The sequence below is a fragment of the Trichoderma gamsii genome (genome assembly GCF_001481775.2).
Source record: "Trichoderma gamsii strain T6085 chromosome Unknown Scaffold_9.2, whole genome shotgun sequence".
Taxonomy (NCBI): domain Eukaryota; kingdom Fungi; phylum Ascomycota; class Sordariomycetes; order Hypocreales; family Hypocreaceae; genus Trichoderma; species Trichoderma gamsii.
The window spans coordinates 799,819-826,024 of NW_020171346.1; the positions used below are offsets into that span (position 1 = coordinate 799,819).

The window sequence follows — 26,206 nt, forward strand, 5'->3', positions numbered from 1 at the left end:
GGACAAGAAACGCAAGATACAAGTGATGAAGATGACCATTTGAGAGCTTCAAGTCATAGGCCGAGCGGAATCGCTTCAATGGGCTGCGAGCACGCTCTAATGACTCTGACAATATTCCCGATCCACACTTGCACATGAACAACCCGCCAGAATGAAGTGACTAAGGCTAGCACTTCCAATTTACGTCCGGTGATTATCTCAACTTGTGTTATAATTAAGTACGGCGTTTTGGGCTTTATAAAATCTTCCAAAAGTATGCAGACGTATCATTTACAGCCAACAATTGCAGGTTTTCATGCCAATCTTCCCAAGCATATTACAATGGCATAAATTGGTTTACTCCAGCGACATAAATTGCATCGCTTTAACTGAGCTAAAGTAACTGAATGGAAAATTAAGTTACATGTGAAGAACTTCTGCGCGACGTTCTAGAGCGATTCCATCATATCGGACTCATTCGTATGATTTTCTCCACAGTGATTACGATTGCTGTGATGCCTGGACGGGAGATTGCGATTGTTGAGCAACTCTTCGTATAGAATAATAAAAGAAATCCAGCGAAGCCTAATAGCGTATGCTGACCAATTTTGGAAAGACAGATTTATTTTTCATGGACGGATAGGAGAGATTTCTAGACCGCTACGCATAAAACCTAATGGAAGATGGCAAGAAATTCCGAGGGGCGAAGAGCGAGCCGAGAGGCGGGTATTGTGGGGAGAGCGAGTTATCAACTAACTAAGCCGCGACAGGTACAAGTGCAGTTTAGCAGCGTTGGATCTGTTTGCTTGGCCCTCTATTTTGATCCTCTTCAGAATTCGACATTGGAAAAATCGTCGACTGTTGAATACATTACAAAGAGAGAGGCAACTTATGCCGAGCAAGCTGTTAGATTGGAATGGAGCATTGGCGTGAGTGCACATATAAAACGTAGATGTCGGGCGTTTCCATGTAGCTGTCTGTAAATCAGTATTGTTCAATCGACCATCAATTGGATTTCATCAAGATTCTGTTCTACACAGCTTTTGATTGTAGCACGAAATAGACTCCACCAGATTAAGGTTGCTCGGTTTATCAACAGCAACCTCAGCAATGGCTTCAGGAAAGATTCTCGTTACGGGCAGTGGAGGTCTTTTGGGAGGGTTAACCATTGATCTTCTTCTCGAAAAAGTGTCTCCCGAAAAGCTTGCTGTTATTACTCGAGATCCCTCGAAAGTCAAGCGCCTCGTCGATCAAGGGGTTTCGGTGCACAAGGCGGACTACTTCGACTACGACTCGCTCCTCTCTGCGTTCCAGGGCGTTGACAAAATCATGTTTATCGGGGCACACGCCTTCACCGACCGCATCAAGCAGCACTTCAACGTCATCACGGCTGCGCGACAGGCTGGAGTGAAGCACGTCGTTTACACCTCGATCCAGCGCCGAGAGGGCTCAGGCGTGGTGCTGTGGGACATCACCGAGAGCGACACCTTCACCGAGCAGGCCCTGCGCGCATCCGGTATGGCGTACACCATCATGATGCAGCCGGCCTTTTTGGAAACGTTTCACACGTACTTTGGTGGAGAGATGCTTGAAGACGGTGTCCGCATGCCGTTTGGCAAAGACAGAAAGACGGCGCCTGTCACTCGAGACGACCTCGCAGCGGCCAATGTTACTGTGCTGACGCAGCCTGGGCACGAGAATAAGACCTATAAGCTGAGTGGCGACGAGGCGTTTTCGTTTTCGCAAGTTGCCGAGATTCTGAGCGAAATCAAAAACACAAAGGTGCCGTCTCAGGAGGTCAGTGAAGAGGAATATGTCAACTGGCATGGACTTAAAAAGGGTGGCCCGCCTTTGCTGCCGCAATTCCGTCTCAGTTGGGTTAAAACAATGACGAATGGTGATTTCGAGGAGACGACGGGAGACTTGGAGAGGTTGATTGGGCGGAAGCCGACTAGTTTCCGCGAGTACTATGGCAAGCTGAGCTACCCTCCTTCATAGATGTCGACAACGTGGACTCAATGTTGAATAACGTTGCCAAGTTAAAGACAAGGTTGAAGAAAGTTATAAATGATCATGTTCACTGTCAATGCCATATTGTTAGCTTGAGGTGTACTGTAGTACATGATCGAAATTTCAGCTGTTAGGCATAAGCCACTGTCGCCCAACTCCGTTTTTGAATTGTGTTTGCGCTATAACAACGCCATAAAAGCTCACTATTCTGCTCAGCTCATAGACTAATTGACATCTCAATAGGTAAATTCAGCGCTTATGGTGGTTTGGCATGTAAGCGCAAAGTATAACCCAGTGAAGCGAGGCTATTCAACAACTTCAAGTAATCAATAAATATATGGCTGCGTAAGCTTCACCAATATATGGCTTTCACATGCGACTATAACTGCTTCGATCCCTCGCAAGGCATACTATAATATAGTCTCGTCTATATTAGCTATAACTCTTGTTGCCTCTACAACACCGCATTAATAACTCCGAAGCAAAATGATCAACAAAATGAATAAGATAATCCTCATATTTGGCTTTGGACCTCGTATCGCTGCAGGCGTGGCTCGCGCATTTGCCAGCAAGGGCTACAAGGTAGCGGTGGTTTCTCGCACCAACAAAGCAATTGAGCCCGGCGATGATTACCTATGGATACAAGCAGACTTGTCAGACGCCTTCTCAGTCGAGGGTGTCTTCACTACGGTCAGGAGTAAACTAGGGATACCGAGCGTGGTTGTGTATAACGGTAGGGATATTGCTGGCTTGATATTGAGTGGAGTATATGCTAAGAACATCGTCCCTAGCTTTCGCCTTTTCCACGCAAGGATTCGATCAGCCATTATCCAGTGTAATTACCGATGCTCATATCAATACTTTTTCGGCTTATGCAGCGGCTCAGCAGGCAATCAAAGGCTTCGCAGAATTGCCGCCGGATGCCTCCAAAACGTTCATTTACACCGGCAATAAGCTGCATCTGATGGCGATGGAGCCGCTCGTTTCCTTTGGAATGGGCAAATCAGCATCTGCGCACATGATACACTATTTGGCGGAAGTGTATAAATCTAGTGGCTACAAGTATGTTTTGACATTTTGATTGAGCAGTTCATGCTAAACAAAACCTAGATTCTACCACGCTGATAACCGTGAGCCCGGAGGAGAGGCCAGATATTACAACCCCAGTCCCGAGGCTCATGGCGAACACTACCTGAGATTAGCAGAAGAAAAAGAGCAAGGCCCGTGGAATAATACATTTGTGGATGGGAAAGGGTATGTGAAATTTGACGAGTCGTTGATATTCGGAGGCCATTTCCCCCTCCCAAGTTGAGATGCTATTGTGCATACGTTGCTAAGTCAAACAATGTGTACGATACCTGTACATTTACGTATATAACTTCAAGGACTCTTTAATCAATCTTGACTCCTAGTTTGCCAACATTTCTGAGCCCCCAAAAGCTCAAAAGAGCCGCTACAAATCTGAGACCGCTGTTATACCACCAACCCGCCTTGTAGCCCTGGAGCAGCGCTTCATTCGCATTTGATGACTGCGATGATGCCGCCACTTGCTGCGCAATGATTGATGTCGAAGCGATGCCGATACTCTTTCCGATCTGAGAAAGCATCTGAAAGACGCCGCCAGCTAACGCCTGAGTCTTTGCAGGAAAAGCAGAAGTGACTACCAGATTTGCGATGGTGTATATGAGATCTGCGCCCAGGGGGTTTAAAGCCATAGCTTGAAAGACTGCATGCCAGTAATTGGGGCCATCGAGACGGCACAGAGTGGCGAGAAGCAGTGGCGCGATGCCACTTACAAGGCAGCCAATCGGCACGGCAAGTGAAGGCCTCAGGTAAGGAAGAGACACGCCAATGGCAATGTTCATCATGGCTCCAGCAACTGGCGCCGGCAAGAAATACAGAGACGCCGTCAATGGAGAAATGTTGCGCACTTCCTGCAGGTACAGCGCCGCGAGTTGCTCGCTGGCATTGAGGGCTCCCCAGACCAAGAAGACGGTAACACAGACAGTTGTGAAAGGCAGGTTCTTCCATATCGCATTTGGTATCAGTGCTGGTCGAGAGTGACGTGTCTGGTGACGCATCCACAGCCAGAACAGCGGCAAAAGCGCGAAAGAAATGCAGAGTACTGTCAAGTTTGCCGGCTCGTGCATAAGCCTGCCAGCATCAAGTCCCGAGACAACTGCGAGCTCATACGATAGAAGAGCAAGTGCTGCACTGATAAGAAGACAGCCCAGCCAGTCAATGTCTCGTGCAAGGCGATTGAGCGTCTCTCTCCCCAATATCGTACCATCTATGTCTGATGGCAGCGCCCACAGAGCCAGAATCAATACAACAACATTCAGTATGGCCGTCGTGTAGAAAGCCCAGCGCCAGCCAAGCGTATCACTGAAGACGCCGCCCAACACGAGACCCAGTCCGAACCCGACAGCTTGTCCTCCGCCCATGGCAGAGAATGCGGCGCTGCGGCTTCGAGGGCTGGTGCCAGCAGGAAAGGCGCGAGCTGCAATTCCAACAGCGCTGGGCAGGCAGAAGGACGCTGCAATACCAGCCATAGCCCGAAGAGCAATAAGCTGTGATGGTGTCTTGGCCAGTCCTGCCCCCAATGCACTGAGGGTTTGCAATAACGCACCCACGAGGCAGAACCGTCGACAACCCAAAATATCGGCGGCGGCAGCACAGAGAAGCAGAGTGCAGCCACATGCCAGAGCAAAGGCTGAAGCTGGCCACAGCTGAAGCTCTGGGGGAAACCCCAAATCTGCTGAGATGACCGGGATGCAGACTGTTAACAATCCGGCCAGCAGGTTGCTGATGCCGCTGATGCATGTGATGCAGACGATGATGGCGACGGCTCGGCTCTTTGAGATGGATGCAGAAGTTTCAGTGAGTCTAGTTGGTTCAGACAGCTCCATCATGGCTGGAGTGTGGCTTGGAGCTGTCTCCAGCTCTATTGTTGAGCTGGTCTGCGAAGGCGACATGTTTGATGATGGACTCCTGATGAGTGCTCAGCAAAGGGGCTGACTCTGTACAGAGGATGACTCTGCATTGATCGTTGTCGGAGATCATTGTGTTTGTGACTCTCGGTCGCGCATCTTATATCTCCAATTGGATATTGGCATTGGATTTTCTTGGCCAGTTGAGACAACATGTGGTCAAAACGGTCTCACAGCCACAACTTTGAGCCGCGCAATACATGCAATTCTTAGGTGACTGGAGTGCTCATTTCGGGCTTTTTTATAGCCGTTTGAGCAACGTGTTAGCAAGAGCAATCCATGTGTCAAATTCAGTTTTGTATCGATCAAGTTAAGGCTCTGTTTAGTAGTCAAGACTTAAAGGACATGTGAAAGAAACCTGGATACATCTACCTCCAATGAGCTTAGAGATAACCGAGTCGATCTGAATGGATGTGGATTGCTACTACAAGCGACACTCCGCGGCTGCGATTTAACAAAACACTGCGCAAGTTGCCTGTATCCACTGAAATGCTAGTCGGCAAGCCGGCAACGCCGTTCGTTTAAGGAATTTGTACACTCCCCAGTTAGCACTAGATAGTTCTATGTCGGCGCCGGGCATAAATACATGTACTGAGTCTAAAAGGAGGCTACTATTTCGTTAAGAAACTATATCAGTCAAGGCTTGTAACAAACGAATTCTATCTCAACATCCGTGTTTAGAGGCAATTGAGTAACTCCCATTGAACATTCGGGTGGGCCGTGGCTCAGGCATCATTTCCTTCCACACCTGCTGTTATTTAGCTTCATATCTGACCTTAACATGCCATTTCAACTAACCTGATTGACCAGAGGGAAATTCTTATCAAAATCCGTGCAATAAATGGTCGCTTTCACCACATCCTTCAATGTCATGTCCTCAGCAGCCAGCACTGCTTCAAGGTTCTTAATGACTTGTCTTGCACGATCTTGGACCTATATGAGTTGCATAAGCATGTGCCCTAATGGACAGGGTTATAGTAATACATACCGTTCCTTCAACCATAGTGCCGTCGGGGCACCCAGAGTACCCTGAGTCCATAGGAACGGACCTGCTCTTACGCCCTGAGCGAACTATAAAAGGTTGGTAGAAAGTAAGGCCCAAAAGAAAATAAGAGAAAGAATTATGTAGAGTCAGCCATACCAGATCTGGGATCGGCGGTGCCGGGGCGTTTTTCGTGACGATGTGTCTCAGTGCCAGTAAAAATTGGTGTTGGTTTTTAAACGTGCGTGTTCCCAAATTGCTCAAGGCCTTGTCTGCTAAATATATAGCCAAATGGAAATTTTTATAATTGTAGATACTCTTATAAATTAAAATGCATTGAATATTCCCAGGGTCGAATTTACGTCATTTGCCTCGGGTAATAGAAAAGGCGGCTCGTCCGAGCGTGAGCGTCGATATCTAAAGCAACACACTATACGCAGAAATGTGGCGTCCAGCTTCACAGCCTGACTAACGATACCTTAGCAACATCAACTCTATGAATCCATGTTTCATACGGTTACCCTGTCGTCACGATATCCACCGTTTGGAATCCAAGAGAGGTTCACAGAATTTCATCACTGTCTTGTTTTTTATTTATTGATCAAGATCATCCACTAATGTGGTAAACCATGACAAACACTCAGACATTCCGGCTATTGCTTCTCAATATTGTTTGAAACAAGCATATAAATTCAGCCAATTTCTGTGTTACTACACTCGCTCACACGACAATCAACTGCAACACCGCAAACGCAGCTACCATGTTTTTAGTACTCTTTGAAGTTCATCCGTCAGCAGCTGAAAAGTCTCACTATCTTGACATTGGCAAAACACTTAGGCCGGAACTGGTCAAAATTGACGGCTTCATCGATAACATTCGGTACGGCTCTTTGACCCAGCCTGGCTGGGTTCTATCGCTCTCGACTTGGAGAGATGAGAAGTCGCTAGTTAGGTGGCGAATCAAGGGTCTACATCATGACGCCCAAGAGAAGGGTAGAAATGAAGTCTTCTTAGACTATCGACTAAGAATCTGCGAGGTTACGGCAGATACACACGTACCAAACAGACACAAGGTCCAAGAGCAGCGGCTGGACATTACGCGCGCAGGCGACGCAGAGGCAACTGTACTTATCAGTATGGACAAGACGGGATTAGAAAACCCCACGAAGGAAGAGGCCCTGGAACGTCTTCATTTGGAGTTGGGCAATGTGAAAGGCCTCGTGTCTTGGGATGCGTTCAATGCTGTTTTAGATCCTGGTGATGTTATCGCCTATCTGTCATTCACAACTGCCGATGCTGCAGTCGATTTTCTCGAAACGCGGGAGGGCCAGAAGGATATCAGACACCGGGGAGCAAGAGTTATTCGAGACTACGGAATGTATAGACGCGACGAAGCTCCGCAGTACTATCCGGAGGTAGAACGAAGAGAATAAGACGCCCAATTTTGAGACTGTTTTTAATGCCTTGTTCGAAAGCCAAATACTAGTAGAGGTACTCTGGTTCTTCTATTACATGTACATGTACCTAGTTATAGACCAAGATCTTATCACTTGGCATTGTGGATCGGCCTGTGTCGACGAAAGCCGAAACATACATCTAAGCGGATACTCATATTCTTGTATGACCCACGGTGCACCATCGACAGAAAATGTTTATCCATTTCAAATACTGAACAAAGAACAAGTATTCCTCGCAATTAGACAAACCAGATGACCGAACATGTCGTTTACGTCACGATATCTGAATATCGCATTAGTACGACCGCATACTCCAACTCAGAACATGCAAAGCTAGGTAGACGCACCGCCGTCGAAAGTCCAACCGGCTGCACTTGAATCTGTCGATTCCCCGCCTGCAGCCTCAGGGGCAGTGAAGATCATTGTTTCTCCACGCGGCTGGCCAACAATAGCATACGACATGTCTACGTAGTTACTTTGCCACCACACTGCTTTCAACAGGCTGTTTTCAGCATCCAGCGTGTCAAACGCCCGTTTCAGTGTCTCTAACTTACCACGCGCATCGATAAGCGACTGTTCTAGCTCTAGGATGCGCTTCGCTTTGCGTTCTCGGTATATTCTTTGAGACACTCGATTCTGAGCTCTCCGGCGCTATATTCAGAGTATCAGCACTGCAGCTGTGTTCTACTACCAACCTGAAGTCTTTGGCCATGTACTCACGGTCCTGGCCGCCGGAGACGCATTCTTGGAACGGGCTTTACGCTTCTCAACTGCATTCTTCTTGTTGCCAGACGTATCGTCGGCATCGAGACTGTGAGAAGATACATTTGTCTCTCTGGCAGCTTCATCATATGACAAACGCTTGAAGACTGTCTTCTCTAACATTTCAGAGGCACCACTCTTTACTGTGTTAGGACTCGGACCAACTCTCCTAAGGCTCGGGGTAAAACTATACCGAGATGAAGCATTGATGTTCAACGGCATTCTGCCTTAGCGGTGCGTCTGCCAACTCTATAGTAGGCCTTGGCAAAGCTCATTGGAGATTATAGGTTCATTTTGGGGTTTCATCGTCGGCGAGAAAGGCAGCTGTCGCTCATTACTAGAAGTGAGGTCCTGAAATATGCAACAATCGAAGTGTAGGAGCGATTATGTAGCTAGAGAAAGTTAATTTGGGCGGTAGGGACGGATGTTGTTATATATAGAAAAGACCACCGCATATATGTATCAAGATATAACGTATGTATAGGGGCACGGAGAGTTTAAGCCAAGTGTCAGTAGTAGACTTAGGGACGCCCGAGCATTTAGTATAATATATGCATAAACGCAGAATTAGCTTTCACAAACAAAAGGAATAACCATCAGGATGAAATTGAAATTTAAGATTGTCTAGCGCTATGATATGAAGTCATTGCTCAAGTTTCAGGATAAGATCGACGATCTGCTGCGCCCGCCTGGTATATGCAGCAGGCAATCCTGTACAATAAATCAAGACAAGCTAGACCGTAGTAAGTTACACGAGCCCTAGTGATTTGAGAAATACACTTTTGTCTGTCGTGTAGCTATCAGTGATTTTCTCGCAGCACTTATATTAGGGCTATGGCAAGTATCGACTCCACTTAGCAATTGAGCACAGAAAGTACAACCAGCACCCCAAGACACGATATCAGTCACTGTGCGTTGTAAATTCATGATTACGGATATTTGATCCATTAATACGGCTCCCATATGATCAAGTTAGCTTGCTGTATTAGATATGCGTGGCAGTTGACGGATCACTAGACGGGACCCTCTTCACGCAATGTGAGAAGTCGATGGATCTGCATCCATTAGTAGTATTTGTACGATGTTCTATTCCAAAATGAACGAAATTGGTCGACCGGCATCTGATATCTGATAACTCGACTGCCACATTATGCAAGACGGTATGAAAGCAAGCTTAGCGTTGACCCGTCGGGGAGAATACATCCAGAGACAGCCGCTAGATATTGGTGTGGTCAAAAGAGCGTCAATTTCGGCCTAGCCGTCTTGAGCATCCAAATACAAATCCATTGACTAGTATGTAGGAGCCGTTTCTCCTTCAAAGCAGCTATACATATCAACTCTCACTTCCTTAAGACATTACAGTCCTTGATAAGGCTACAAGAATGCCAAACGTATCACACGTTGGAGCTCTTCCATGACTTCTAGTGGGTTCTGCTACTCATTTATACCAAGTGAAGAGAAATGTCATTGGCCTTGATGTTTTAGCATACCAAGCAATAGCATCAAATACCCAATTGAGATTAGTATCTAGTACTTTACTTTGACAGAGTCGTTACTACATTTGGCTAAGAATGAAGATGTCTAAAAGGTTGCACTGTATATAGTTTCTAGGTGTTGTAAAGCCCGGATTGTTCAAATCGAGCATATGGTAGAGGTTACAAAAGAGCTTTGTATTGGTACAAAGGGAGTGCCACACGGGCCTATAAGAAATAGCTGAAATATCTTACTAATAGAAATACAGAGCATTCCGGCTGGCCTATAATGAGCCTAGGAGCCGGTACCCCGTGCCTGCAAAGCTCGGTGCAGCTAGTAGTAGGTTCAAAGGCTGCATTCCAACATTAGGCGTTGCTTCGTATATGCTTAGCTTGGCTGTGTTGCTTTGTATGTGATTCCATGTACCTCTGCCTCTCAAGGATCGCTCTGACTGGCTTCCAGCGGCTGGGCTGATTTAAATAGGTTGGGTATATAGGATCATGGGAACAGGATATGCTCGGTTGATGAGGTCTATATTTCCAAGTTAAGCCGGGGCAGTGATAGCTCCAGCGTACTTCTAATCATAATAAGCTACCACAATGGCTATTGGGAATTTTGAGACGCCGATGTGGCACCATTCTGTAAGGAGACATCGAACAACAACTTAAACGAGAATTCCCTAGCGATTTGCCCACTACATAGGATCCCCGAAAATTCCGGTCTTAAGAACAGGAGGACGCTTCTGCGCAGAATAACCGTCAACCCGCATCCACTGCTCGATGCTTCGTATCCGGTTGGGGTGAATTCTATCCAGGCGATTGTAGTCTTTCGTCCATATGCCCGTATTACCACCACTCTCCTGCCATATGGTGTACCAGGGTACCAGCTGGCCTGCCATAGTCATCAACGTTGGGTCATCAAAACCCGGTGACCCAGCCATGCCAATTTTAGTCGCAGGCCACGTTTTAGCCACTTCTGACAGGCTTGAGGGCTCGAAGCGGGCTGGCTCTCCAGTGACAGCTGTAAAAGCCGATGCTACCATATCACCGCTTGTGTGTGCAATAGCAATGCTAAGCAGACCACCCTCAAACTCCTGTGGGTGCTCAAGAATATACCGAGCAACCCAGGCGAGATCCACTAAAGCCACAAATGGAACAGCGCCCTCGGATCCGATTGGCATTTTGAAAACGTACGTTCCATCTGCACCCTTGGTAGGCGCCCAAGCAGTGAGGAAAGCTTCGGGATATGGTCCGGTTTCGAGGATGCTCCAGTTCATCTTGTCAGTGGGCTGGGCTTTCAAATATTCTAGGCATTTGATAAGTACAGGCACAATGCACATAAAAAATTCCAGTAGCCATTTTTATACTCACCACAGACTTTTCCCTTAGCATCAACGAAGGGGACTCGATACGTCGGGTTATAGCCGGACCTCTTAGACACATACGGCAACGAGCTATACACAAAATGGGCGACTCCAGACCAATACGCAATTTCATATATCCGGATGCCCCAGTAAAGCTCAGCCTTCTCGCCGATGGCGAAGCCATTAGTATTCACGAAGCATGCGTGTACCCCTTGAAATGCTGAAAAAAGAACCGCTTCATCGTAACAATTCCCTTCGACTAGTTCAACAAAACTCAATGTAGATAAGGCCACACACTCTTCCGATTGTATATTGCGGGACATGACTCTGATCAAAAAGCTGCCACTTTTCGCAAGCTCCCGCACAACTGCCGAGTTCTGAGCTCCGGCACCGCCAAGCACGAGGACCACTTTTCGATCGGACATTTGATTTTGGATGAAAACGAAATAAAATGTTATAGAAGGAGTTTTCCTTCGACATTCAGCGGCTTAATATACTCGGTTCCAGAAGTGGCATATGGACCTGTACAAGGCATTACTTAATATCTACGCGAAAGCAGGTTGATATCCTAAAGATTGAAAATGGGTCAACCCGGGGCCTCTTAGTAAAATTCCCGATGCAGTGCGGGGACAGCCCAAGCGTAGAGATTCAAACTCGCCGCAGAGCCGTGATGCCTGCCCATGTTTATTAAATGACGTGTCTGGGGTCTCCCAAACTGCGTACGCCCCACGTAATTAATAAACACTCCGTTTATTCCTATGTTGAATAGACATGAATATCAAACCGAGTAAAAGAAACGCCTTTGCGAAAGTTGAATTTCTAAACAAGCTGAATAACTTTAGCTGACCCACTGCTCTATCCGTAAGCCGTGATACTTGTCGCGTGACAAATCCCACGTCAAGTTTCATCTGTCTGTGATGTTTCTGGGGAGGGACAAGTAGGACAATAATATAACTGCCATAAAGCTGGTATACCTTATAAATACCGCTTGTCATCGCTCAATGCTGGGCTAGATTATATCCCGCCTTTTTTGGGAGCACCTCATCAGAATCTAAAACAAGTTAGAACTTGCCGTTTGCTTAAAATGGAGGCCCTCGAAGCGCGCAATCTCTTCTCCGTTAACGGGCTGGTGGCAGTCATTACAGGGGGTGGGAGTGGTAAGTGTCAACCCTTTGGGGTTTTCATGGGTTCCCAGGCGCTCGGCCAAGTTATAACTTTAAAACTTTCGCTCACTGAAAAGATAATAGGTCTCGGAAGAACTCTGGCCCTGGCACTTGACGCTAATGGTGCGTCCAAGGTGTTTGTTATCGGTCGCAGAGAAAGCAAGCTTCAAGAGACAGCTTCATTGGGCCTAAAGGGCTCCATCATTCCCGTCGTGGGGGATGTGACATCGAAAGAATCGTTGAAAGCTGCAGTCGAGAGGGTTGCGGCTCAGACAAATCACATTGACCTCCTCGTAGCAAACAGCGGTATCATGGGGCCTTCCGGCGCTCCTCCTCCGAAACCAGACGGCAGCCCCGCTACCGTGGCGGAGCTCCAGGAGTTTCTTTGGACGCCTTCGCTCGAAGACTTTTCTCAGGTCACGGACATAAATTTCACAGGAGCCTTTTATACCTCCGTCGCATTTCTGTCCTTGCTCGACGCGGCAAATGCCAAACGCTTACCTCCAGTAAGCGGGGTTCTCTCGCCCCCTCGACCCCAGATAATCATCATGAGTTCTAATGCCGCCTTTATTCGCCAAGTCAGCGTTGCCGGTTATGCGTATGGCGGGTCTAAGGCGGCGGCGACATTGCTCACCAAGATGCTCTCGACTACGTTACTTGGACATCACATTCGTGTTAACGGCATTTGTCCAGGCCCTTACCACTCCGAGATGACTGACTTCATCTATGAGGCCTCCGGGATTGGTGGTAAAGGTATCTCCGAGGGCTCCTTTCCAAAGGAATTTATTCCGCTCACGAGGTCCGGTGCTCCTGAAGACATCGCTGGTGTTATACTATGGATGGCGGGCGCGGCGGGTGGCTATCTCAATGGCAGTATTATTGTTACCGATGGAGGAAGACTCTCGGCTATGCCGTCTTCATATTGATCACTTTCTTGGGGAAATACGCAACGGAAACCGCCGTTTTTTCTTTAATATATATATATATAAAAAGGCCGGCCTTAGATTGGCTGAGTCTTTAACTCTTCCTCTTTAGAGATTTCTGTTCTCGCATACGCGGCTAAGTGAAGATGAATAAGAACAAATGCGATAACGAAGTGAAAGCTTACATCCACAGAGCAGAATTACACCATACCAAACAAGACAGAGACTCATTTCAGTCAGCCCTTATAGAACAGAATGTCCACCCCAAATGACAATGCCACGAGCCATATCTGAATATAGTGTGCGACATTTATGACCGGGCCGCGACAAGGCCACCAGAAGCACCCCCCAACGTCCCAAAACAGTCGCCTACGTGAAAAGCCGCTCCCTTTCAAAGCTAAGGAGGCTAAGATGATCACTTCACCCGCCACGGTCGGCAGCAAGAACGACTTTTGTACGGCTTTCAGATGGCGCCAACAGCGGCGTCGTGCAGATCCTCGGGCAAGACCTCGAATCTAAATCGTCACCAGCGCCGGAGAGCCCGCCAACAGTCTCAACTCGCTGGGAGCCCTGTCCGGCAAGAACTTTCTCCAGACCAGAACCTGCACTCCAACTTGAGCCACATTTTATAAACTAGTAGCGTCGACCGCATCGGCGGGCCGGACAGCAAGCGTAGCCAAGCTGAAACGTCAACCCAACTCCGAAAGCTAGGAAACCAACTGGACCCGTAGGTTGAGGCCCGGCTGGGGGCCGCTTTAAGAAATTCCATTTAGAAGGACCCCCGCCGATGGTAATGAGAACCCCACCGACAAACTATATGGGAGGGGATAGACAGACCTTGCACATGAGGAACCCTGTGCGAGATTTACGACGACAGGAACGGGCAGCAGACGAACAGCATCCTGAATAGCAGAGTCTGAGTGAACGAATGGAAAGTAGATAGGATGTAGTACGGGACAGCCAGCAAAGCAGAGTCGATGGCGGCGGACGAGATAAAGAGAAGAACCTGTGTTCGCGGAAAACAATAACAAAAAAAAAAAAAAAAACAGATGGTCTGGAAAGGTACGCTTGGCTGGAGTTGTCCCTATGGCAAAATACTGCTGCACAACTACTACTACAAGGAGTGCACTAAAGATAGAAAGTACAGTAATAGTGTGATAGTCGTCCCAGGACCATATACCGCTAGCATTAATAAGGCCCAGAGTGAAGAGGACCCAAGTAGAGGTAATAAGGCCGATACTGAGTAGCTTAAACTTAACAAGGCGCCGACTAACGGTTTGCTCCGGTTTTGGTTGATGTGATGACGTGGAAACTTTGTTGAAAGAGCATACATTACGGTTTTTCATTCCAGCCTTTGTGTTCAAAATAGTCGTCCTTCAATTTCCGGAGCCAGGCAAATAAAACATTAATTCCTTTATTGCTATCTTGTCTGTGTAAGCTAAAGTGGTTGATATTCTTCCAGTATAGAAATCATCTTACTATCAAAGTATGGAGAGTTATCCTCTATAGGAGCGACTTAGTCATGCCCGGATAAGATTATGCCTGTTTAGTAAAGTGCACTGCCCGCTCATCAATTGCCACCCTAGCAGTAATATCCAAGCGGTTTACCGGTTTACGGTTCGAAACAAACCCCGGCCATTCAACCTATGATTGATGCCGAGAGCGCTCCCTCAAGGTAGTCCTTTCGGAATCCGGGCCCATAGCTGAGACAGAGCGAGATATTTGACACGTTTTTGAACAGGGCCGACTTTGAGATAAAGATGCTTGACTTCCGCATTGCCATAGAAATATTGTCTCTACTCGAACGCCCTCCAGTAGCCGATGGAAAGAACAAATCTGCATTGAGAAAACAAGACGGATTTTTGAAATACTCCCCCGAGAGACCAGAACCAAATCCACTATAAATAGAATCGTCGATGATGAGCTCAAGAACGTCGTCTCTGACGTATCGAAGTGACTCCAAGTTTAGGTACGATGTAACTTGGTCGGCATTGAGAAACGCGCCCTCATTAGCCGGATGATTGGGACCGAGACCATCTACATCAGAGATGATCTCTGAGTTAATCATCGGCTGCAAAGATGGCACCTCAGAAGGCCAATTGAGCGGCAGAGTATTGAAGGTGGCGCTGGCTAGGCGATACATTTCGCCGTTTCCAGGCCCGAGGAACCATCGCAAATTAAAAAGTAGCTCTTCTCGGGTGTGAATGTTAAGGGCATATCGAAAAATAGTATTTGACGAATCAAATGATTCAAGTAGAGAGTGATATGCATAATACAAAGATGAGCTGACAACCATCAGGCTCATCGAGACTTGACGAGACTGATTGACGGATCCGTGCAAGTTGAGAGATTCAACCACGCGTGGAATCTGCATCCAGCCGTTGCCGAATACATTTTCAGAGCTTAGGTTGAAGCAATTGGATGGCTCACAGTTTGCGAGGATATCTCCAATAGTTGACTGATGATGAGCAGCGGTGGCATCCGATATTAGAAGGTTCCCAGCCCTGGACTCTATGCATAGCTCGGTGTGGTTATGTAAACCTTCAACACGACCGCGGTGTGCTTGTATAGAGCTTGCGTCTTTGAAATCAGCGGCAGCTTCCTGTTGTTGAGGCGGCAATGGATTACTCCGCTCGGCCATGTCGTACGAGGCAGCCACGTCCACATTTTCCTTTATGAGAGACAGAGCGTTCTGCAGCAACAGATGGATTTTTTGACCTAAAGCTGGGTCAACATTTGGTAGACTGGAGCCTAGAAGTTCGTCGGCAAGCTGGATAAAGGTATTGCCTAGTTTCTCAAGTGTTGCCTCCAGGTGGTAAATCCGATTTGCATGTCGTGCCAACTCGGTAACCCTTCTAGCATGGAACAGCCGTTGCGACTGGCGGTTCTTTTCCCTCCGAACCTGTTCAAACACAATCGGTTAGTGAAACTGGGCGATGCAAGCATCCTGCCAAACGCTTAGAAAGCACGCAATTACCTGGAGAGTGCTGTCATGTTGTTCTCGCGGTTCCCGTGGATGCCGTCTGGGCTTTGCGCGACTGGTTGGCTGGGAATCAGTACTGGTATCCATGGGGTGCTCACAAGGTATTCCAATGTCAGGCAAGCTGGTTGGGCACCACGATCGAAACGGGGATTCTCGTGTACCTAGAGCGTGGGCAACTGTGGGTAGTGAAGGATAATTTGTCAGATGCGGCAAAGTCTAGCACCGGGATGCCGACACGTCCGGCCCGGCCAGTCGTATTAGCTAAAGTAAGTAGGCTACTCGGTATAGAATCCTAAGCTCCAAGGCTATTTACGGTGCACTATTAGTTGCAAACTTTATAGAAACTACTTGCGTAGGCGCATTTTCGAATTGGTTGACAGCCAAGGAGTGTCTCGATACTTCGGCGGCGAAGTCCCTCCCAGCGACAACTCAATTTGCTACGCCAAATGTGCGAATAGAACCCTTGCATGGCCAAATAAGCCATCATATTCCAGACATAAAACAGCGCTTCCTCGTGTGCCGGGACTTGCTCCATGCCTCAGTGTCCCACTAGGCATGTATAGGTGTGTGGACTTCCATAAGGTCCAGATCGACTGTAGCAAGGATTGTTCACATAATTGAATTTGAATGAACTGATGAAACAGAAGTTGAATTCTCTTAAGGAAAAGTGGTTACTAGCTATGTACATCTTAGGTGGCCTTAGGAAACCCGGCAGTCGTAGATCTAATCCTTTACCCACGCCCAAAAAAGGCCAAGGCCCGTTCAAGAATATCGCGCAAGCTTCGAGGCTGAAGGCCCAGAAGATCGCTGGCATTATCTTCGTCTTTCAACGCATGGCCCGCACCGTCCGCAAAAAAATGAAGTTCCAGAAGGCCTATATAGGCGCTTTTGTCTCCTTTTGCCAGTCTCTCGTCTAGTATAGTCGACAGCTCCTTGCTTGATCTCTGAGAACGATCGAACCGTATGCCGCATATGTCTTCTGCCAGATTAATGACTTCAGACTGGGTTGTTGTCACCTCAGCGATGCTAAGGTACTTGTTGGCAGTCTTGTCAGAGCGGCGAAGCACTTCTAGAATGGCTTTACTGACGAAGTCGAGGCTGCTGGCTGAGAAAGTCTCGTTGCCCGAGTCGAGAAGCATCGCTTCATGTTTGCGTGCATTTAGAATAAAAATTCCATTTTCCAGCGCCTTGAGATTCGTTAGACCTACAAACAGGAGACATAGATTCCGTAAACAGCAACTCACATAATCCAACCAAACTTCGGTGGATAAACCGGTCCAAGAGAACCACTCGTGTCTCTCGGATAGCTCGATCAAATAATCCGAGTTACTAACTTTCTCTCTGAGAAAATGCCCTACCCGGCTATCGCGGTATTTGCGATTGTTTAAACCAAACTCTGAAGGTATGAACCTCGGGACACGGGCTTCAATAATCGCGTCAATGAGCGTTCTCTGGGTTGCTGTCCCTGCAGAAGCAGTCAACGAAACAACGGCATCTTGCCCTACAACGGCGTTCCGAATCGACTCTAGTGATGAGAAGTCGACACGCATCACGGCAACGCCTTGGGGAAATGTGGCGGTTGATTCGTTCCTTGTAATGGCAGTAACCCCAAAGCCGCCGCGTAGAAGGGCCTGAACGACGTAAACGCCAAGATTACCGGACGCCTGAATTGTCAACTCAAAATCATTCTACTAGGGTGGAGTACGTACTCCCACAACGGCTACTTTCATGCTGGACATCCTCCTCTCTTCAGAAGAAAAATATGGAGGTAATAAATAGAACGGTGGGGGTTTCTCAATACTCGATGTTGAAGTAGACGACAGACCACCCACAGTTGAAACTAGAAGAAGCACTCAGATCACGTAGGGGAGAAAATCATTGGATGTGTCAGACCTTGATAAGGATGTGGTGCAACATTCATTCTTCAGAATGAATCTATGCCGTCTCACTGAGACATTACAAACCACGTTGCGTACGAAATTCGAGATAGCCTGTTGAGGGCGTGCAGTAAACTTCCGATTATCAATGCTCGCTTCTTCCATCTGCTAAAGCATTTGGAATCCTTGGAGACACGGCACAATGCACTCAGGGAATATAGAGTATAGTGGCCACCAGCCCGCAAGGTCACATTATTAATTGGCTCCAAGGAAGCACACGACGGGTTTTAGTTAGCAACAAGAGGCAAACGCGAGGCATTTGTCTTCACTTCAGGTACATAGTAAAGTGGTGTAGTTGCGTAGCAGATTGTCAATGTGCATAGCCTGGACTGTTACCGTATATGATCTAGTCAAATCTATCCATCTACACCACATCGGGATTTTTACTAAAAAGCCCGCGCTCGTTACCATCTCGGGTATGAAATGCTCCACCGTTATTAGTGATCGCCATGTCACCATCCGTGTGTCCCCATTAAGTATCTCGATTCACCTCTTCATGCCAACAACTAGGTGCAAAGTCAAATTAACTATAGGGTGCACCTCACAATGGCCTCTCCCCGGTCTATACTCCTTAATTAGTGACACTTAGTGTAATAATGAATTTAGAAGATGTTTTTGACCTGTCCTCTCGTTGTGTGATGGAAGCAAGGTTGAGCTATTGGCATTGGTCAAGTCTAGGACAGTCAACCCAACAGAAGTACATGAAGTCGGAGTATCATGGAGGTCCGGCGGTAGGTCATAGCTGGTGTACATATAGCAGCTATTGGTAATTGACTTGCTCGTAAAATAGTGCAAAGTCAGTGCTCGTGGCCCTCATATATTGCTGACATTGCGATACTCATCCCAGCTTTCATTGTAGCAGGCGATGAAAGAGAAATCCGAGTGCTTTATAATGATTATCTAGTATATAATTTATTACCGTTTCCAAATGATGTTCATCCCACTCAAAAGCCCTGTGATACCAGTATATAGGATCAAAATACCATATCCGCTCCCATACCCTCCTATAGCTTTTCCTTGCCAGGGCATACTCGCAGTAAGAGAGTCGCTGAGCGGGCCAGAAATAACGTTTCCAACGCCGCGAGCCACACAGAGGCAGCCATGTATCATGATAGGATCAGCATACCCATATCTGTCATTTTCGCCTCTTTGAGAAACCTCTCTCATGATTCCCGGCCAGATCGACGCCCACCCGCCAGAAAAGAGGCCGTAGAAGACGCAAAACAGGTATAGCACAGGTAAAGATACCGTGAGTCCCCATATTACCAAGACAGATATAGCTGCCCCTACTGCTGAGATGGCCATGCACGTTGTGACTGCAAGCTTGTCGCTTAGTAAACCCATGACTATAAGACCAATGGCAATGGCCAGATTGAATAGGATGATTGTCAACGCCGCCAGGAAAGGTGAAGCTCCAAACGTCGTGCGGGCATATGTCGGTAAGTAAATAGCTGGGAGGAAATAGCCCGTCGCCTGGATGACATTTGCCAATTGGTACAAGATGAAGATTTTCGATGCAACGAATCGCAAGTTGAGCGGCCTGCTATGAGTAACAGGCGAGTATGGCAGTCTGGGCTTGATCAATATCGTCAAAGGGAACGAAAAGACAAAGAGAATGCCAGCGGCAACTCTCACAGCATTCTGGAAGCCCAGACTATCGAGGAGAGCCTGGAGTACCAAAGGTAGAATCACGCCTCCAGCGCCTGCGGCGCTCCAAACTATACCGTAAGCAAGCCCTTTTCGCCGAACAAACCACTCGTCAATGTATAGGGTGCAAGGGCAGTAAGCAAAACAACTGCCGACCCCGTACAAGATTCCTTGGGTTACAATCAGCTGAGGCACGGTGGTGCAGAATGAGCTCAATGCCAAAGCTAAAGAAGCGATAACGAGGCCTACAGGAGTGAACCACCGGGCTTGGCGAGGATACAGGCGGCATAACGCAACAACAAACGGTGTTCCAATGTACATGATTCCCTAGATCCAGTCAGACCATGCAATAACAGTAGTAACAGGGCTTTCACACACCGTTGTAGTAGTGCCGATGGCAGCGATGCCACCGGAGCCATCGAATGGGGCATGCGAGCTATAGTAATCTTGAAACACGCCAAAGGAGAAGCCAAAGCCTGTTTTCTCTTCAATAAGCCTTGAAAACACATTTCTCATTGTGCAAGATCTCACCAAAGGTTAGGGCTTCAACACCCCAGCAAGCGGCTAAGAATAGCCACGCCGCCGCTCCAGTATCGACAGGTGGCAGGGAGAATTCGGCACTGGAGCCTTGAGGTTCAGAACTAGCACCAAGTACGTCCAACTCCTGTTCATCGTGATTCAATGTATCCGCACTCACATGGCGGAGCTCGACTGAGCCTTGGGCCATGGGATAAGAGGGATTGATAACAAGCTCGTAGGAACTACCTTGTAAGTAATAAGACACAGCTATAAAATCGACAATTTCGTTGAGATTTGAAAACAAGAAAGGATAACAAAGAGGAAGAATTTGTCTTCTTGGTAGCCGATAAGCTGACTTAGATACTAACGGAGTAAAGTTTCGGCTTCAACCGGTATCGGGAGCGGGGATATTTGCTCGGCCCGAGCCGGTGACATTTCACGATTCTTGACAGAAGTAGGAAATAGGGGTTATCGGGTGTAGGTCGTGATGTTCTTCGCGTAGTCTGGAGAGGCTGGTATTTCTTGAGTGTAGCTACGTGAAATCGGCGGCAACGACGCCAATTGGTGCCGCGTTACTCTTCGTCTCATTGGATTGATGCACGCTTAAGAGCATATTCACAACTGCTTTCTCTCTCCTTGGATGTGGTTAAAGAACAATTTGCTGCTCTTGAACCTGTTTCTTGGCTGAGCTGCGTTGTGGCGGCATCTAGCCAGAGACATGTATCTTGATTCACCAACGGCCAGAGAAATGGCGGGCAGGACATCGTTGCGTCAACGTGTTTGCATGGCACATTCTACATGTCGCTAGGTTGTATTGCTCAGTTACAACTGTTTGTTGATCCTGTAGAGACTGGGAATGCGGGCAGCAGCTCGCATAAGCTTTCCGATACATCTCACCAATTGGTCGTCCTGGTCTTGTGCGCATTTTGCACCGCAAAGGGGAATGCAAGGGCGTAATTCGCCCAATTATTCTATCTATCCCACCTTCTATAGTAATCATTCTTTGCTTTCTGCACCCATTGTGCCATTCATTTCGGCCCGGCGATGATTTGTTCGGCTTCCGCCAAGGAATCGGAAGCGTATTCGGAGCGGGAGCGTATTCGGCGCGGAAGCGCATTTAGGGCACACTCTCTATGCGGACAAGGGAATTGCTGATATTCTCTCAGATGCTATATAAACACTTGAAGAACTTCTACTACTTGGAGTTTTTGAGTTTGTTGTAGATTGAGCAAGAATCGGATCGTAAGTGAATAAATGATGGCTGGCAACAACTGGCTTGAACAAGCGACACCAACTCCAAGCCTGAGCCCAAGCCGATAAGCCTCTCTGTCCCTTTCCTCTTTAGTTTTTATTTTTGAAGATGAGCCCTATTTCGCCTCAATTTCCCTGCATATAATACGTGCGTCTCGACCTCTTGCCGTCTTCTCGCGTCGGCTTCGGAGTCGGAGTCGGAGTTGGGGGCCGGGGTCTATGGGGGGCGCTCGCGCTTGGAGTCGAGTCGTTTGCTGCTCGAGTGAATCATGCTACCCAATAACATGCGACTTTTTCGAATACTGCTTGAAGAGAATCGGGCGCTAGGATTTATTTTTGTATTCATGTTTTGCGGTGGTGGAGACAGTTCACTTACTTGTCGCATCGGCCGTTTTTTCGTCCGGAACATGCAAGGCTAAAGCTCTTGATATTCTGGCCATTGAACTTCATGCACTGATTGTGAGATGTACCAGCGCTGGAGGAGACCAATAATGGTACTTGGACGGGTGATTGTTTCTGGATGAATGAAAGTTTTGTTATCACCCAGGACATTGATGTCGCCGAGAATCAAAAGGCCGCTCTTCTGGCGACTGAGCAGAACATTTAATCTGTGCTCGTCTGTAGTAAATCCTGGGCCAACCGCTTCGGTGGTACCCATGATGGCCACAATAATGTCCGCTTCGCGGCCCTGGAAAGAGTCAACGGTCGCGGCCGGTGGCATCTCGGCAAGAGCGGCGTATCTGAGTCGCTCGCGGCGCCGTTCAACAAGGCTCACATTTGCCTTGTAGGAGCAGATAATGGCCAGTTGGGAGGCAGAGATGGCAGGAAGTTTGACCAGCTCGAGTAGAAAGTCCAAAGCTGCATCAACCTGACCTGGGTTTCTTTTCGATTTAGTCACATCGTCCACAAAGGAAATTATGCCCAGACAATGGAAAAACACCTCTGTAATGGACCCGATAGGCCATCGGCGTAAACCATCGTCTTTATACGTGTCGAGGAGATACTGTTCTAGAGCCCGGCCGACAGGATGGTTGACAAGGGGCGCTACCTCTACCATATTGAAATGGGGCATCTGCGTACACCTTACTGTGGCAGGTATTGAAGAGTCCCACGGCTATTCGGAACTGGGTCCGCGGGCGATAGATCGGCCAGCCAGAGCCTCTGAGAAATTCCATCGCTGAGACCCTGCCGTCATTACCAAAAACGATTGTAGTAATTGCCGTCATCATCCCTCTCATTATAGCTCATAACGGGAGGGGGGAGCTGCTTGTCATCACCAGCCATGGCCATTGGCAAAAGTGTGTTACCCCACACAGCGTACAAATCAGCGCGGCTAATATTGCCCGCCTCATCTATTGCAACGCCCTGGGCCAGCTCTTCCTTCCAAGGTCTGTAGGGTCTCTGGCATGACATCGCCGTCGTTGTGCACAATATGTCAGCTGATTGGAGCAGGCGATAAACAATTTTTCAACGTCTGCTTGCTTAACCATGGGGCCACTCTCGTATTCTTGCCAAGATATAGCTCCTATTGCCATATCGCGAAGACGGCTGTAATCTGCCAACCCATCAAGCTTTTTTTGAATATCATTAAGGCCAATAGGTGCCACTTTATGGATTTCGCAGACAGCCGTAGCGCAGCGTAAAGCTAGCAGGAGCCAGAAGGATGAAGAAAGTTGTAGATTCCATTGGTATTTGGGTTTCCAATTGCTGTTGGGTGTTTTAGTCACTGTCGTGAGATCTTCCGGCTTCCTTTGCAAATTCGTCCAGCAATTGAAGCCCTTGATCCTGGAGAGCTGCCTCTTTAATCTTTCTGGCGATCATTGTGCCTTTGTCTTGTGTTGTCTCTGCTCTGCTTATGACACCACCAGAGAGTTGGCCCACCGTCCTTCGTTATACCTCACCTAGCCTACCTGGGCGGGTGTTGATTCTCATCAAGTTCCTCTTTCTCGTTAGATTTCAGCGCAGACCTGTTAATGTAGCAAATTCACCGCCGCCAGTCTGCTCGCAAATAGAGGCTCGATGGCTTCCTTCCGCACTTCTCTTAGCACCTCTGCATTCTTTCTGTGCCAATGTCAATGACATGGTGGGAAGCCGACGTGGATGCAATTGTCTTCGCGGAAGCTGTTTGTTGCTGCTGGTCGTGCTTGTCGAGTCATGCTACCGCTAAACTATGAGATATAGCCAGAACGTGGATTCCCAGAACGTGGATTCCCAGAACATGGATGCGCAATATCATCACCATCCAGCTAGAGGGTTTATTTACTCACTTCTAGGACAAACTAGCAATTCAAACAATCAACTTCTACTATTTGTTTTAGTTTCCATCATATCTGGCCAAGTACTTTACTTATAGGGCAGTTTAAATTATTTAATTATACTCTACCAGGCGGGATGTCTTAATGTTCCTTTACTTGTCTATACCTAGTGCTACAGTTTCTGTTCTTATATCCTTACTGCTTAAGTCTCGTACTACGAATTGTGCTGCATCGATATCCATTTCATTAAATATATACGAAGTCGCTACTACCCAGCTATGCAGTCTATATAGATCCTTACTCTTTATTCCCACTCTTTAATCTGACTACACAAATGCCTTGAAGCCATTGCTCTCTAAATTTCATTTCCTGACTTGTTATCGGAATGCGTTACCAGGTGCCTTTTCAACACCGTCTTGTCTTTGAAGCCTGCACCACAAATATGACATTCAAAAGGTCGCTCATCGGTGTAGGTGAGCATATGGTGTCTGGGGTTAGTCGATACATCGAAGATCTTGCCACACTCAGGGCACTTATGTGTTGACGTGTCGGTACATACCGCAGACGAGATATTGTGTTGCAAGCTCGTATAAATTGGAAAAGTTTTCCCACACCCATTGCACGCTAACTTCCAGAAATCCTCTGTGAAGTCATCTGGGCCTTGGCTCTCAGTATCGTCGATTGCCTCGTTGTCGTGCTCCTGTCGGCAGTGTTTAAGGAGAAGTCCGGCGGTTTTAAAGCTTTCTGGACAGTCTAGGCATTTGAATACCAGGTGGTCTTGCGTGCCAAAGAGCCAGGGGTCGATGGGGACCAGCAACATCTTGAAGGATGGCGATGGTGGCGCAACAGGCGTGATGGTTCGGTCCCATTCGCCCATCCACAACTTGTCTCCAAGAGTGGGATCAACGTCCCAGTAAGAATGCGAGATAGGGACCTTGCTGATAAGCTTTCGAAGCGGGTTCCAGTCCATTGACGAATAGTTGTACATGGTTTTGTTGGTGGCCCAAGTTAGAAGGTATTCCAATTCTCTGCGGCCTGATGTAGGTAGCAGAGGTAGCAGAGGTAGCAGAGGTAGCAGAGGTAGCAGAGGTAGCAGAGGTAGCAGAGGTAGCAGTGGTAGCAGAGGTAGCAGTGGTAGTAAAATCTCCTGTTGCGTTCTAAAAGAGCATGTCTATATCATGGAGCCTTATCAAAGCAGTAACAAGCACGAGATAAAATGGCGTATTTCTGTTTTTGAACCACTTTGACGGCATGTTATGCAATTCATACCCAGGGCCCACGAGAAGTCGACTCCTGTATAGTCGCAAGTGCCTGTCAATTTGCTGCTGTCGGCGCCTCACTTTGCTGCAGTTGATGTGTACCGATGGTGCCATTGGTTGAGGTCCGATCCGAATACGCCCATTCTCATCAGTGAAAGCTTCGTACTTGTCACTGTCCGAGGGGATTTTTGTGGCTCTAGATGGACCGTCTTTCACGTCGACCTCTTCCAAGTCATCGAACATCTCATCAACGTCAACAATGGACATTATGTCGTCGTCGGATGAGTCTTCTGGCTCGACATCATCAGGACTGGGCTCAGACTCTCCACCAATATCGGCAAAGTCATTGAAGTAGTTGACTTTTGGGGCAGCGGAGACACGGGATGAACGCCTGGGGCCATTTGATGGCGGCGGGATCTGCTCAGGGAGGGAAAAAGCATTGGCGGGAAGAGTTGCTGGGGTGAGGGGGGGCAATTCTTCAGGAGTCTTGAGGCGAGGCCTTTTCGGTGCCGGGATGTCGAGCACATAGTCTACTGTCGGGTCGAAGGGCACAATGTTTGCCGAGACCTCAGCAAGTAGCCGTCTCACTGCCAAACGAGTCTGTCTCCTTGTCTGCCGAGAGGGTAGTCTCAAAGCTACAAATTATTAGCAAATGAAAGGAACATGAGATGTGGAAAGATGACATACCATTTGGGTTGGAGCCACCCAATCGACCATCGCCAGAAATGGCAGCGTCGCGGTCAACCTCGAACTGTACTCGCAATTGGTCGAGAGCGTTTCCGGAAAAGGTCCGATTGAGCTCCGTTAGGATGGTGACGGGGACGGTGATCCAGTCGGAATCCTTTACCAGGTTGAGGAGTTCGATCTGCGCGTCGATGCCGGCACGAGCTTCATCCGCTTTGTCCTGGATCCGAATTCCGAGCATTGTTTCGAGGTCTTGCTTCTCAGGGCCGCTACTACCTGAAATTTGTTGACGGATGGCCTGGATGTCGTCTGTGATGGACTTGCAGGCGAGGTAGTGTTCCGTCACGCGCCTGGCGCATGCATTGTAAACGTTGGGAGCCATTGCGTGATATGCTGGACATTGTTAGTACACTGTACTTCAGGATGTACAACTTTGGACGTGAGACTTACAAGAGAGTGAGATGGTGTACTAAACTGAGTCGTATTGTCTGTGAGGGTCGTGGCAGGTCGCCGTAAGTGATACACACTTTAAAGAGAGATGCGTAAAACTGTCGAAATGTAACTGGGTT

General features: G+C 47.8%; 15 protein-coding genes across 15 annotated transcripts; 6 read left to right on the forward strand and 9 right to left on the reverse strand.

Moving 5' to 3' along the window:
• Window positions 1-1,089: 1,089 nt before the first annotated feature.
• On the forward strand, window positions 1,090-1,977 carry TGAM01_v203526 (hypothetical protein; the record flags this gene model as incomplete). The annotated part of the gene is made up of 1 exon (XM_018801146.1): window positions 1,090-1,977. One exon carries the CDS (start codon window positions 1,090-1,092, stop codon window positions 1,975-1,977), a length of 888 nt encoding a protein of 295 aa, XP_018665417.1.
• Window positions 1,978-2,487: 510 nt separating this feature from the next.
• Window positions 2,488-3,301, forward strand: TGAM01_v203527 (hypothetical protein; the record flags this gene model as incomplete). Its single annotated transcript, XM_018801145.1, has 3 exons — window positions 2,488-2,722; window positions 2,781-3,051; window positions 3,100-3,301. The coding sequence occupies 3 exons, from the start codon at window positions 2,488-2,490 to the stop codon at window positions 3,299-3,301; spliced, it is 708 nt and encodes a 235-aa protein (XP_018665416.1).
• Window positions 3,302-3,380: 79 nt separating this feature from the next.
• TGAM01_v203528 (integral membrane protein) lies at window positions 3,381-4,964 on the reverse strand (the record flags this gene model as incomplete). The annotated part of the gene is made up of 1 exon (XM_018801144.1): window positions 3,381-4,964. The coding sequence occupies one exon, from the start codon at window positions 4,962-4,964 to the stop codon at window positions 3,381-3,383; it is 1,584 nt and encodes a 527-aa protein (XP_018665415.1).
• Window positions 4,965-5,643: 679 nt separating this feature from the next.
• On the reverse strand, window positions 5,644-6,018 carry TGAM01_v203529 (endoribonuclease L-PSP; the record flags this gene model as incomplete). Its single annotated transcript, XM_018801143.2, has 3 exons — window positions 5,644-5,727; window positions 5,778-5,912; window positions 5,968-6,018. 3 exons carry the CDS (start codon window positions 6,016-6,018, stop codon window positions 5,644-5,646), a joined length of 270 nt encoding a protein of 89 aa, XP_018665414.2.
• A 704-nt stretch (window positions 6,019-6,722) lies between these two features.
• On the forward strand, window positions 6,723-7,394 carry TGAM01_v203530 (antibiotic biosynthesis monooxygenase; the record flags this gene model as incomplete). Its single annotated transcript, XM_018801142.1, has 1 exon — window positions 6,723-7,394. One exon carries the CDS (start codon window positions 6,723-6,725, stop codon window positions 7,392-7,394), a length of 672 nt encoding a protein of 223 aa, XP_018665413.1.
• Window positions 7,395-7,751: 357 nt separating this feature from the next.
• On the reverse strand, window positions 7,752-8,303 carry TGAM01_v203531 (hypothetical protein; the record flags this gene model as incomplete). The annotated part of the gene is made up of 2 exons (XM_018801141.1): window positions 7,752-8,069; window positions 8,139-8,303. 2 exons carry the CDS (start codon window positions 8,301-8,303, stop codon window positions 7,752-7,754), a joined length of 483 nt encoding a protein of 160 aa, XP_018665412.1.
• A 2,044-nt stretch (window positions 8,304-10,347) lies between these two features.
• Window positions 10,348-11,441, reverse strand: TGAM01_v203532 (hypothetical protein; the record flags this gene model as incomplete). The annotated part of the gene is made up of 2 exons (XM_018801140.1): window positions 10,348-10,958; window positions 11,024-11,441. The coding sequence occupies 2 exons, from the start codon at window positions 11,439-11,441 to the stop codon at window positions 10,348-10,350; spliced, it is 1,029 nt and encodes a 342-aa protein (XP_018665411.1).
• Window positions 11,234-11,455, forward strand: TGAM01_v203533 (hypothetical protein; the record flags this gene model as incomplete). The annotated part of the gene is made up of 2 exons (XM_024549222.1): window positions 11,234-11,295; window positions 11,356-11,455. 2 exons carry the CDS (start codon window positions 11,234-11,236, stop codon window positions 11,453-11,455), a joined length of 162 nt encoding a protein of 53 aa, XP_024406060.1.
• A 645-nt stretch (window positions 11,456-12,100) lies between these two features.
• Window positions 12,101-13,105, forward strand: TGAM01_v203534 (3-oxoacyl-(acyl-carrier protein) reductase; the record flags this gene model as incomplete). Its single annotated transcript, XM_018801139.2, has 2 exons — window positions 12,101-12,173; window positions 12,264-13,105. The coding sequence occupies 2 exons, from the start codon at window positions 12,101-12,103 to the stop codon at window positions 13,103-13,105; spliced, it is 915 nt and encodes a 304-aa protein (XP_018665410.1).
• Window positions 13,106-14,741: 1,636 nt separating this feature from the next.
• On the reverse strand, window positions 14,742-16,172 carry TGAM01_v203536 (hypothetical protein; the record flags this gene model as incomplete). Its single annotated transcript, XM_024549224.1, has 2 exons — window positions 14,742-16,004; window positions 16,080-16,172. The coding sequence occupies 2 exons, from the start codon at window positions 16,170-16,172 to the stop codon at window positions 14,742-14,744; spliced, it is 1,356 nt and encodes a 451-aa protein (XP_024406061.1).
• TGAM01_v203535 (hypothetical protein) lies at window positions 14,749-15,006 on the forward strand (the record flags this gene model as incomplete). The annotated part of the gene is made up of 2 exons (XM_024549223.1): window positions 14,749-14,777; window positions 14,844-15,006. 2 exons carry the CDS (start codon window positions 14,749-14,751, stop codon window positions 15,004-15,006), a joined length of 192 nt encoding a protein of 63 aa, XP_024406062.1.
• Window positions 16,173-16,816: 644 nt separating the features above from the next.
• Window positions 16,817-17,824, reverse strand: TGAM01_v203537 (hypothetical protein; the record flags this gene model as incomplete). The annotated part of the gene is made up of 3 exons (XM_018801138.2): window positions 16,817-17,272; window positions 17,330-17,749; window positions 17,795-17,824. 3 exons carry the CDS (start codon window positions 17,822-17,824, stop codon window positions 16,817-16,819), a joined length of 906 nt encoding a protein of 301 aa, XP_018665409.2.
• Window positions 17,825-18,937: 1,113 nt separating this feature from the next.
• On the reverse strand, window positions 18,938-20,396 carry TGAM01_v203538 (hypothetical protein; the record flags this gene model as incomplete). The annotated part of the gene is made up of 3 exons (XM_018801137.1): window positions 18,938-19,996; window positions 20,048-20,145; window positions 20,201-20,396. The coding sequence occupies 3 exons, from the start codon at window positions 20,394-20,396 to the stop codon at window positions 18,938-18,940; spliced, it is 1,353 nt and encodes a 450-aa protein (XP_018665408.1).
• Window positions 20,397-21,854: 1,458 nt separating this feature from the next.
• On the reverse strand, window positions 21,855-22,496 carry TGAM01_v203539 (hypothetical protein; the record flags this gene model as incomplete). Its single annotated transcript, XM_018801136.1, has 1 exon — window positions 21,855-22,496. The coding sequence occupies one exon, from the start codon at window positions 22,494-22,496 to the stop codon at window positions 21,855-21,857; it is 642 nt and encodes a 213-aa protein (XP_018665407.1).
• A 1,553-nt stretch (window positions 22,497-24,049) lies between these two features.
• On the reverse strand, window positions 24,050-26,019 carry TGAM01_v203540 (hypothetical protein; the record flags this gene model as incomplete). The annotated part of the gene is made up of 3 exons (XM_024549225.1): window positions 24,050-24,851; window positions 24,964-25,588; window positions 25,641-26,019. 3 exons carry the CDS (start codon window positions 26,017-26,019, stop codon window positions 24,050-24,052), a joined length of 1,806 nt encoding a protein of 601 aa, XP_024406063.1.
• Window positions 26,020-26,206: the final 187 nt, after the last annotated feature.